This window comes from Morone saxatilis, unplaced genomic scaffold (genome assembly GCF_004916995.1).
Source record: "Morone saxatilis isolate NCDOM2014 unplaced genomic scaffold, NCSU_SB_2.0 Contig12, whole genome shotgun sequence".
Lineage (NCBI taxonomy): Eukaryota > Metazoa > Chordata > Actinopteri > Moronidae > Morone > Morone saxatilis.
The window spans coordinates 17238581-17251167 of NW_023339674.1; the positions used below are offsets into that span (position 1 = coordinate 17238581).

General features: G+C 41.6%; 1 protein-coding gene across 1 annotated transcript in view; it reads right to left on the reverse strand.

Moving 5' to 3' along the window:
• The window catches only part of sema6bb (sema domain, transmembrane domain (TM), and cytoplasmic domain, (semaphorin) 6Bb), a 122190-nt gene that overhangs the window by 42973 nt on the left and 66630 nt on the right, over positions 1–12587 (reverse strand). The window contains exons 6-10 of the mRNA XM_035653190.1: positions 4966–5064; positions 3398–3488; positions 2733–2852; positions 1935–2023; positions 849–1066 (exon numbers count right to left, since the gene is read on the reverse strand). Of these exons, the coding sequence (XP_035509083.1) occupies positions 849–1066; positions 1935–2023; positions 2733–2852; positions 3398–3488; positions 4966–5064 (617 nt within the window). The remainder of the gene's footprint in view (positions 1–848; positions 1067–1934; positions 2024–2732; positions 2853–3397; positions 3489–4965; positions 5065–12587) is intronic.

Here is a 12587-nt window from a genome sequence, read left to right on the forward strand (position 1 = left end):
CCTCAAACACAAGTATGCACACAAACATGAAAACCAAAAAATCTTCTTATTTGAAGGCAGACAGATTGAGTATTGATCTAGAACACTGTTTCCCAACCAGGATCTGCTACTCTGGGGTACGTGGAAACATTGCAAGGTAGCAAGTAGCCTAGTAGTAGGGATTTGAGGAATAGCCAAGTCATTTAAATAAAACTGAAACAGCAAAACGCTGTGTGTTAAGAATGTGACAAACTAGTGTTAGTTAGCAAGTGAGCAGAGATTTTGAGACCTATATTGAAAACTAATGGATGATAAGATATACTTTAGCTAAAATGGATAAACAGTTACAACAGTTAGCTAAAAGTATAGTTAACTAAATCGTTTGGTTATAGTATTATTATTAATACCATATATTATATATTACTACTACTTAATGAAACGTTTAAAAATAGCTAAAAGTAATAGATAAGCAGTTGAAATAGTTAGCTTAGCTAATGGTTAAGTAGATAGCATTGTTGATAAAAGGGTACTTTAATTCACTTGACAGGGCTCTGGGGTACAACTGACAAAAGGGGAAAGAACTGATCTTTAGCATGTCCTCGAGTACACTTTTATTGCCTTTATGATAGTGACAGCTGAGATAGACAGGAAAGGGGGGCAGAGAGAGAGGGTAGACATGCAGCAAAGGGCCGCGGTCGTATTCGAGCAGTATTCAGTAACAGTCCCATGTACCAAGGACTCAGCCTTGGTACATGGTCCGCCAGCTCTACCGACTGAGCTAACCGGGCGCTGAGAGTGCACATCTTTAAGTGTTTTTTGTGTTTTGTGGTTTGTTTTCACTGGTTTATGTTTGTATTTCTTTGTTGTACCTGTTAGCCGGAGTGGAGAACACCCCCAGGATTATGTCCCTGCCGTGCATCCTGATGATGGGGCTCGTGGAGTGGAGCAGGTTAAAATAGAAGTGAGAATCACCGGGGACAGAGCAGTTTAATCGGGCCTTCAGAAAAGACGTCCACTGCTTCTCCAGGACACGCTGAGACCCACCCTGATCACGCTTACACACCCGCGCCACACGTGACACCACCACCTGTGAGCATTCAAGCACAGAGAAGCAGATGTAGGAATAGAAAATGACTGTGCATAATACATCTGCAATATACTGACATATCTGTATAAGCACAGTTCACATATAATTGCAATGACTAGCTGGGGAGGTAGGATATAGTTCCCAAGCTTTGGGTTTCATCTTCAAAAAGGCATATTTAAAAGCTCTTTTCAACTCCAGGGTGATCTCTGAAGAGTCATTTGCATGCTATTTGCAATGCGAAAACCCTGTTTTGACAGATCATTGTTTTATAATGGTAAATTTAATATCAATTATTCATGAAAATGTCAGTGAATCTCAAAATTGCTTCTTTGAACACCCTCATCAACACAAAGGTGATGCTGTTTAAGTATCCATTTACTCTGCTCACTGTAAACATGTCAAAGCCTGAGACCTTGTGCAAGCACTTCTCCCCAAATGTGAATAGCTAATTTATCAGAGAAATAGGTTTCCTAATGGTGATATTTTTTCATAAAGATGTATCCCCAGCTCTGGTAAGGGCGGGAAATATAGAGAGTTTCTATAAAAAAAGGATTTTTCTCAGGTTAATACAGACATGAGTTGTTTGCTCAGTCCTTGATTTGTTGGATAAGATATGCAGACAAACAAATATGGGGATGAAAGGTCAGTGTAGCTGTGGGAAAAGACTTGATATTGACATCCAAATAATAGCTGCAGAGAGATATTAGACTTGAATATCCTTTCATGGTGTTGCATTTTAACGACCCATTCACATATTCCTCTACAGTCCTTTTTAAAGATGCTCTGAATGGACCAACAGCTCCTCTGCGTGAATACTGAGGGTTCAGGGGGAAAAGAGGATATGTTTTCATCAGAACGACTTCTATACCTTCTCCAGGTAATTGAACTCCATGGCTATTTCTCTGAAGAAGAAGTAGATGTGAGGTCCCCACTCCACAGCACTGACAAAATACGGCTCTATATTGTGTGAGAGAGAGAGAAAAAGTGAGAGAGGAGATGGGGAAAGTGTTTAGGAGAGGTGTGTGGAGAGAAAGGGTTTGATGAAATATACATGGACCATGAGAAAGCATACAGCAAACAGTGTCTCCATTTGCAAATGCATCATTCACTCCCATGACACCGAGGTAACATGAGGGCAGTGGGAAAGAGGCACAGGCCCTGCTTAATTTCATTACATGGTGAAAGGGGATTTCACACCAAACAATAAGCGCATTATGACTCCCTGATGTTTCTGAGAACTCAGTTTCACGCTATGCATTTTGGCGCTGTTACACCCGGGACAAGCTACAACCTATGTGGTTGATACTGGGGTTTTTTTTCACTGTCCCATTGTCATTGTTAAGTTTGACCATGATGTGGATGGTCAAATTCTGTCAGGGAGCAGTAAGTTTGACAGCTTTGTGTCCAGTGACCTGAACACAGAGCTGCCAGGCTGCTGACTCAGCCCTCTGTTACTGACACATGTATCGATCCTGCATGCTGGTAAGTGATGCGAACCCAGACTCAGAACATTAGACAGAAACATTGACAGCAGACTCGTTGCTGATGAGAACACGTACTTCAGGAAATTGTGTCCGCGCACCTACGCTTGTCAAAACACAAACAAACACACCTTCACAGGCATGCAGAAGCACACATACACACTCGCACACATCTCAGTAGCTACCTCTGAACCACTTGGAGTCGTGCTTGACGGTGCGCAGAGCTGGACTGTCCCCAAGGCTACGGTAGATCACTGCATCAATGGCCAGAAAGTCCGTCACTGTGGCTGTAAACAGATTTCCCTCTGAAACACACACACACAGACACAGAAACAATAGTAAGTTAGAAAGCAGCAGCATAACTGCAAACAATAAAACTAGAGTGAACGTTACTGTATTATGAAAGTCCTGCATCATAAACATGACATGACTGACCACTCAACAATGTAATTGCAGTAACATAATTGCAACTTGGCAGCACTCCCACGCAAAAAACAGCATTTTCACTTCTAGCTAATATCAGATAATGGGATGATGGCTGAACAGTAATGGCTCCCTACAGTTTTAGCCACAGAACACTGTTGATTTGATTATAGTGAAGTGTTTAAACACAATGAAGTAAACAAAGGAGATGAATGATACTGGAATAATCTTGTTGAGCTTGCAGCATGTAGCCTGTTCAAGGGTCAAAAACACCTTTACGGAGGAAAAATTATATTCTTCAATGATATTTATCACTGTGATTACTAAAAGCACAAAAACTACATTTGTGACAGCATACAGTGTCACAGTGCTGTGTGACCCACATGTGGATGAGGGAGTATAGACTAAAACAAAAGGTGTGTCTTACCTGCAAACAGAGCTACATTGGCGTGTTTGGGGTCATAGGGGCATCTCGCCATACCACTGACCGTGTCTCCTACCATCTCTAGAGTGTCTCCCTGTTACACCACAAACACATAAACACACACATGCACGCATCAATCAGCAAACAATAGAAGTGAATCTACAGCAGCAGCATGAAAACAAGCAACAAAGAAGAATGGCAATTAGGGAGTGTTACCGTAAGTGCAAACTAATGATTCACTGGTGGCAATTAGGCGCAGCGGCAACAACAAGGGAGTCACATTCTCATGCATAAATAAAACAGACAAACACACACACACACACACACACACATACACACACACAGGGGTCCATACACCCACATAAATTCACACACAAGTTGATTTCAATCTCTTACTCACAAACACACATGTACACACAGTAGAAATCTCTGCATCTCTCTCTGTTACACGCACACATTCACAAACACATACACTTAGCCAAAAGAAAACTATTTCAACAGCACAGTCTTATTCTCATCCACGGCTGAAATCTATAGGTGTCATTTCATTAAAAACCAGCTATAAATAAAACAGTAGCTAGCATCGCTAACTAGTCTCCAGAGAAACAGACAGCCTATCAGGAAGAGACAGGTGTGTTATACACTGTCGTAGAATGTCATTAGTGGCTGACAGATAATGGGCCAGGTACGTCTCAGTGTTCCACTGTTGCGCTATGTTTGAAATGTGAGAGACTGAAAATAACACTTATCTGAAAAAGCCTTTGATAGTGAAAGGATTTTTTCCCACTCACTTTTTTCAACTCAACTGCCTTCATCCCTCATTTATTATTCCTGCAGAACGATGTGAAATCAGCCGAGCCAATGATTAATATTCATGTGTAGTTTTTTTTCTCCACAAGTTTGAAATCGTTACTGTAATTGAGCACGACAGGGATTGGTTGGGAAGTGGAACATGCTGCATGGTGGAGGATTCAAAGCTTCAGACTCTGACAAACATATTTTGGACAGAGTGGAGGAAATATTCAGAGCACACTGTGTCTAATTGTTTGAATCAGGTCAGTCAACACTTACACTTGTAGCTTCTTCATCCCTCTGCCTCCAACTGTGGAATTTCTTTGCGTTTGTAACCACAAGCAAAAGGAAGCCAACCAGGCAAACAAGTCACGTCTCCACCCTTACTCTTTGAATACCCTCCTCTTCCTCTTCTCTCCTCTTTGTGTTCTTCTTGATTATCCGTCTCTGACTCTCAATGATAACAAGCTCGGCAGACCACAAAGTTTAACCACCGAGAAATAACAACTGTTGTATCTCAGGAAAACAAGGCACTGGAGCTGCCAGACAACAAGGATAAATAAGTCCTGGGGAGGAAGTCAACACCGCATCGAGTGCTGAACAAACACCTCTAATAAAGCTGTAAATGTTCACCTGAACAGGTGCACCATACAGAGGCCTATGTTTAGGACAAATAGACAAGGCATTTATCAATTACGTCAAACCAGTCCTTATGACTTTATAAGGACATTAACACAGGTTTGTGATGGTTGCTACGAGCTTGTTTGGCCTTTACTTACGGTGTAGTTGGCACATAGTGGGTTGAAGGCGTTGGTCCCACACACAAACAGCCCTCCTTGTCTGCTGAGCAGCACCTTCATAAAATTACGGCATTCATCCTGCAGGAAAGAGAGAAATAAAGACATGGAGAGCTTAATGTGCAGAAGGGGTGAAAGTGAAGGGAAGAAAGGAAAATGATGGAGCCAATAGAGGAGAAACTGGGTTTATTTTTCGGAGACTGATTATCCAAACTGCTCTGTGAAATGAAGCTTTTCAGTTGCCTGATGTGTGGAATTATCACACCATTAACGCTGTCAATCATATTGATACAGTCTGAACGTAGCCTGCAGAGACTGTAAGTGTCTACCCTCTTCACACATGCAAACACACACACACACATGCACAGCTGCCGCTGACTGACAGACGGTAATCCAAACCAGCTTCAGGATTTTAAAACAAGCAAAAGATTTAAGGCTAATTTCTCCACTGTAAGGCGTCTAACTACATGAAGCCTGCTTAATGACTAAATAAACCAAAGTCACAGTTTCATTCTTCCATGCTTATTCTCTGAAACGAGAAGTCGTGTAAGCACCACATGACTTAATGGCTGCTTTTGCCCCACAGTGCCAGAAAGTAATAAATGTTGCTGTAGTGAAACTGAGAAAAATTACTTCAAGCTAATCTGCTGCCTCAACAAAACTATAGTGTGCTTAAAGTAGAAATGAACACATGTGACCTGTGATGAACGCTTTACACTGAAGTGATGATCAGTGCTGCACCTATAGCACTACTTTTAGGTAACTATTTAACCATTTATCCATTTATATTTTCAACTATGTTAACTGTTTATTCAATGCTTTTAGCTATTTACTGTATTTTGACAATTAATCCTAACTGATTAGACTTCACTGCTCGCTTGCTAACTAGTTTTAATGCACTCTCAATTGCAACATGTGTCTGATTGAGATAAAGATGCAACAATTATTAAAGGAAAAATAAAATTTACAAATAAAGAAAAAAGATATGGGCATTAATGGCCAAATTTGAACAATTTGCATATAAACATGTGGTGTACACATGTTAAGGCAGTGGTTCTCTTTTTGGACTTAAAGAAATGAAGCAATAGTGACCTCTCACCACAGATTCTGGCAACATGAGTTGTGAGGGTTATTAAGAAATGCGTAAATAGATTTTATGCGTAAATAGAAAGGCGTTTTGTTCTTTCTTTAATCATCGTGTGACCCCACAGACTTGGGGTGAACACACCCCATGTTGGGAACCACTGGCTCAAGGGCTTTATGACCAAAAAGTAACATGACAATAAACAAACAACAAATCTATCAACAGATACGCAAATCTGTGTGTGCAGGAATTTACATTTTTCCATGGATATTATTCCAGTCATGGCCTTTGACTTTAAAAGCTAAAAAGTACCGACAGCAATTTGTCTTTGCAGAGCTGAGTCTTGTGTGAGTGTGTGTGTGTGTAGAGTGAGTGGTGATGATGTACAGTAGATCACTGGTGAGCAGCCGCCAGCAAGCCCCTCCCCAAACTACTAGTGTCCCAGCCAGGATGGCACCAGCTTTGACACACACACACACACAAACCAGATGGGGTCTACTTCAAGACCACCACCCGCACTGATGTCATCGGAAAGAGAAGTAGGGCTGGAGCAGAAGCGGTGGTGGTGATAGCGGGAATGTCAAATGACAGTCTGTACGTGTGTATGTGTGTGTGTGTGTGGAAGAGATCAGAGGGAAAGCAGTGATATGAGAGGCGGGTGAGTGTTATTCCAGATGCTCCACCCTACACCCTTCTACCCCTCCACCTTCCCACTTCACTCCCTGCAGGGTTCTCGGTTTTCAACAGCAAAAAAACAGGAAAGCAGGAAGTGTTTTCATGTGTGAGTGTAAAGAGTGTGTGTGTGTGTTGGGGTGCAGGGGGTGTGTCAAGTGTGAGGTGTAAATTTCTAATGGCGCAGCAATCTGTGACAAATTGCGGAGCGGCTGTGACAGTATTTGTGTGTGTGAGTGTCACTCCCCCACATACAGCATGTGTTCATATGTGCCTGGTGCATATATATGTTTGTGTGTATCTGTGTATCACAGCACAGATGCATGCTCATGTGTGAGAAGCATTTGCATGCTGTTTGTCGGTGGGGTTGCAGTCTGTCAGCATGGTCAGAGCTGTAATCACAAAGCCAGATGAAGCACTCTTAATAACAACCCAGTCTCACTGCCAGAATCTCAGAGAGGGGAGTAAATACTAGGAGCCAAACCACTGCACAAATGTGCACATTTGGCAGTGCAAATACACATAAACATGAAACATTTCATGACTACAGGATAAAACAAGGACTGTATACTTCATAACATTCCAACTATTGAGTTTTGATTGCCATTTGCACTTTACAGACATCGCCCAAATTCCTCCCCTGCTGCATACATGCTTTTCATTAACCCTTATTCATTTATTCCGGGAAGCAATTTGGCACTTCCAGGTATGGGTCTTGCTTTATTCAAAGCCCAATTCAGTCATCAGGATTATAGGGTTTTACTATGGTTTCCACATTAAAAAATAAACCAATTACAAAGGATCAAGCAGTGAATCAATGAATTAAACAATAAGATATAAATCCAAATGCTGTACGTCCTGCTGCCTCCTTCTTCTCCCCCACTGCCTCCCTCCCCTCTCTCTGCTCCCTCGCTCCCTGGGCAGAATCCAGACAAAACGCCACCTGTGCTGGCTGGCAAGCCTTCCCAAGACCCAGACGACTGCAGCCCTCCTCCTCCTCTTCCTCCTCCTCCTGCTCCTCTTACTGACAGCGGCAGAGCTTCCTGGGCTCTGAAAAATTAATCTGCAGCACAGATGAATTACACAGGAGCACGCGTCTGAGTGCAAATATGGACGTAGTTGTGAATGGAGGGGAGATTTAAAGAAGAACGAGTGTGGAAAGATAGGGAGTGTGTGTATGTGTGTCTGTGAGCAAGTTTGCATATGTGAATCAGCATTTATCTAAACTAGACATTACGCAGGCAGAAGGTTTTTAATCAGTCTCTTGCTCTTAAGGCAGATGTTGGCTAGGCTAGTTCTACGCTGCAGATGTTGATTGAGCAAGTAAATTCCTCGCCCTGTTGGATTCTCAGCACAGACATTTTCCTTAGACACACCAAAGGCATTCATAGACATATAAATGCAAGCGATCGCACACACAGACACAGTCAGAGGATCGACAACAAGTTCTCTGTTGCTACAACACATCTGCTTAAAACAACCTGCAGCAGTCATACGCCATTAAAACCAAGAAGGTTCCACATTCTGCATCTGCTTTCCATCTTTTGTCCGGAACTCAACCTTTAGTCTGAGATGATAAACAACTTTTCATTTGACCTAAGCCTGGGCTCAGTGTTTGTTCTAATGAAGAGGCATTATCCCAAAACCTGAACGAACATTGGTTTTACTTCAGGCTATAATTAGCATTCCCATGTTTGGTCTAACCAAAATAAAAAACAGGTTCATACATCGTAAAATCTTCTGCTCATTTTCCTGCTTTAGGCACAACAACAGCATTTTTCATACTCTCATAAAAGTTATCATGATGACCTGCTTTAGTAAGGTTTCGCACAATAGGAGCCATCTAAGGCAGTACATCAGGGGGTCGTATTTAGCAAGCTGCTCCTCTAAATCTCCAAAGTTTCCATTACATGCCTGGCTGGTCCCCTGATGTTAGCGACCAGGGAGAAAGAGAGCATTGCCCTGCCAAGAGCCACCATTGAGCCAGAACTCTCCCACACACACTCCCACACGCACACACATTTACTGTATACACACTCACAAAGGTTTGGCGAGCCCTATTCTCCACTCATTAACAACAGGCTTGTCATTTCCAGAAAAATCCCTGATGCACAATTCTGACTGAAAACAGTGACTCTATGACAGGAAGAAAGTGTGTGCGTATGTTTGTCTGCATGTGGGTGGAGGATAAATTAACAGCGGTACCAAATTAGCAGCAATGTGCTGTTCTGAGTGCTGTGGTCTTACTCAGCATGTTAAAGCTAATCCGCGTCCCTCTGCAACCCTTCTTTCCTGTTTGATGGTAATTCTGACTGAACACACCACAGGCCACAAACAAACATCAGACACCAGAGGGAGGGGGCGAGAGGGAGGGAAAGTGAGATAATAGAGATGGGGGGAAAAATGAAGAGAGAGAGAGCAAGGGAGACATAGGGAGAGAGTGAAGGAAAGAGAGACAGAAAGGAAGAAACAGAGAAAACCAGAGAGTTTTTCCAGGCCAGTCAGCCATGTGGCAGCCTCAGCGGTGGAGCCGACCTGCAACAAGACCTACAGATCGTGGGGTCAGCTGAGCTCCATTCCCTGGTGGAAACACACACATACACACGCACACACACCACCGCCATTACCACCACCATTCAATCAAAACACTTAACCTGAAACACCTGATGTACAGCTAGATGTGATATTGGATGCTTGCCCGTAAGATAAATGGCTTTTTAGGGGATATTTGGAGAAAAGAAAGCACAGTTAAGCAAGTATTGTATGATTGTATGATGACATTTTTTGACGAAAGGTTTTGATGAGATCAGATATTTGCTTTGTCACGTAAGTACACATATGCAGTACACAACTATAGATCCAACAATTATATCATTTCACAAAAACTGAGAATAAAGCAAACAGAATGCCAAAATAAGGGAAATAAGTATCCTGAGTAATTAAAGGGAAAGAAAGACTGCACACACAGCTGGAAAACTGATTTCTCTGCAACACTACATTGTTGCATTGGAACTAAGAGAACCTTCTTTTCTCCATATTTGATGTTATTGGCCTTCTTGCACCTCAGCATCGTGTTGTGAGTTTGGTGATAGCTTTAATGACTGGGCTTCTCTGATGTGAAAAATACAATAAAGGTTGAACTTGAATTCATCTTGTCCCAGAAAAACAAAACATTTGAAGTAGCAAAGACTCCAATGTACAGTAACATGAAAGGCAGAGAAACAAAATACTTTCTACATGTGAAGCATTGGTGAGCTAAAAAAAGGGACCACAACTAAGGAATGAAAGTGACTCCACATGTGGTATTTTAAATCGATTAATTTAGGAGCCCAAAAAAAAAAAGAGCTGTGAAACTGAATCTTCTGCCTGTCCAACTCAGAAAAGGCATTTAGGTTGGACGATTGAAAACCTTAGAGAGAACGATCAACGTAATATTGATCAAACAATTTCGCTAAGTGCTGCTTATAACGATGCCCAACCGCTCTTTAAAAGCGCTCTATACGGGATTGCCTTTGTTTGCATGTACATGCCACACTGCCATGGCCTGATGTGTTGGCACAGAGCCACCTCTGGAGAACGTCTCACCCTCTATATCTTGCTCTCTTTTGCTTTCATAGGAAGAGAAAGGTAAGGAAGGAACAAGTGGAGTGAATGGCAGAGACATGAAAAGGGCAAATACAGGAGAGATGAAGAGACAGCGGAAAGCAGAGGACAAAGGAAAATATGACGGAAATATGCAGAGTGAGTGACAGCGAGGCCGACTGTTGCATTCATCAACAATCGTTTGGTCAACATGGGAGATGAAAAAAGGCAAAAGAATTAGGATATTGAATTTTCAGCCTAATTAGGGAGAATACTATGTCCTTTGTGATCAACCAAGCAGAAACATTTAATTACAAAACCAATTACGAGGTGGTGAATGTGTCACATCTGACACAACCAACCCCCAAGCAGAACAGGACATTTTCAGGAGGTGAAGTGGAGGAAAGAAAGAGGAGGAAGGGCGGGTATGGAGGCACATAGAAAATTACTTCTTGACAGATGTGTTTGTTGAGATTTCCTTTTTAATTGTGCTCATGTATGTGTAGGCGAGAGAAACAAAGAGAGAGTAGATAAATAAAGAAACTCAAAATTATGAATATGTATGAGCATACAGTATAATGTATGTGAGGCTTGGTAATCCCACCTACATGTGTGTAAGAACCATGTGTATGCGTGCATTAGAGTCAGAAAGAGATTATTTTGTTAAATATTCAGTCAACCTGACCTCCAACGTGATGATCAAAATGGCAACATGGGCTAACAAAAACAACACCCTGGCAATCTTATGGTGCAGTCAGGTGATTACACACTATTGAAAACATACCTATGAATATTGTATACCATTTCTGCCAATGGATCCTCTTATATGTTACACACTGGACCTTTAAATTATGTCTTTTCCAAGTCTTAAAGGCTTCATTACAGCTAAGGTTTCTGATTCCATCTTATTCCAGTGTTTTAGCTCAGTATTTCTTGGGGGGGAAAAACTATGATTAATAATTGAATATGAAGAGAAAAAAGGCTCTGCACACTTAGGTCCAATTCAGAGATTTAACGATAAAGCCAAGCTTCATTAGGCTAAATATTTTGACAAAAGGGAATCCAGATCACAATGACATCCAATAGAGCACAACTCTGTTTTTGAGATGTAGGTTCACATGGGATATGCAATTCCTAATTGTAGTTGCCAAGGTGTTAGTTATAGCTCAATAAAGTGAACAGGAAATTATTGCACTTGTGTGGTCCTCATGTTCACATAACAAATTACTTTAAAAGGCTTTAGGCTTAATCACCAGTAGCAACATTCACATCATTCAATATTTTATTGATATTGAGGTATTTGTTTTAATACATCATCATTACTAAGTTTGACACATTGACCCAGTAAGCACTGGTTCAAGTTTTGTTATTCTATCTATAAATGGAATTTCCATAAAATGTACTATACCACAATATCGTTTTTTGAAACTTTCTTTATGAAGATTAAAGGTAATGGGTCTCTAATCTTTTGTGGCGTGACAAACATGCAGGTGCACGAGCATGCAGTATGGCTGCATGGCTGTAACATGCCAAAAAAAAAAGTGATGCACCAGCAACATGCAGGGAAGAAGAGGACAGAAAGCTAGAAACAATGCAGTTTTGCCCAAGAAAGGTATGGATATAAATGTTTTATGAGAATGAAAATCCCTTAAACATGATGCGTTTTGGTGAGAAACCCTGAATGTAAACTTTGTTTAGACAGAAACTCCACAGGGTACTTTTAAAATGTAGACTTCTTTGTTGACACTGTTTTGGAGAGGGGTTGAAGGTTGTTTTGTTGCTGTACAGGATTCTATTATATTGCCAGTTACGTATAGTCCCAACCTTTTCATGCTTCTTCAGCAGCTGTTATTTGGAATGAAAATGATTGCATTCTTAGCAAAAAAACACTGAATATAGTGATTTAAAAATCTGTATCGGCTTTTAGAAATCCATATCACTTGTGCCACAGTGATTGTGTGTGTGTGTGTGTGTTCATGCATATGCACACACAAGCACATCCATTCATATGTGCATGAGCCCAGAGAGCTGACTGAGAGGACCTGGCAGTGTTCTTATCTTCCTCACATTGCCGTGTGACTCACAGCCTTACCAGGCAGCACAGTCATTAGGGGCAAGAAGACCTTTCATATCTCAGTCAGCCCCACAGCTCTCCTCAGGGCCGGCCAACAGGGACCCGCACACTCCCCCTCTCCTCTCCTCTCCTTTCCTTTCCTTTCCTTTCCTTTCCTTTCCTTTCCTTTCCTTTTCTTTTCTTTTCTTTTCT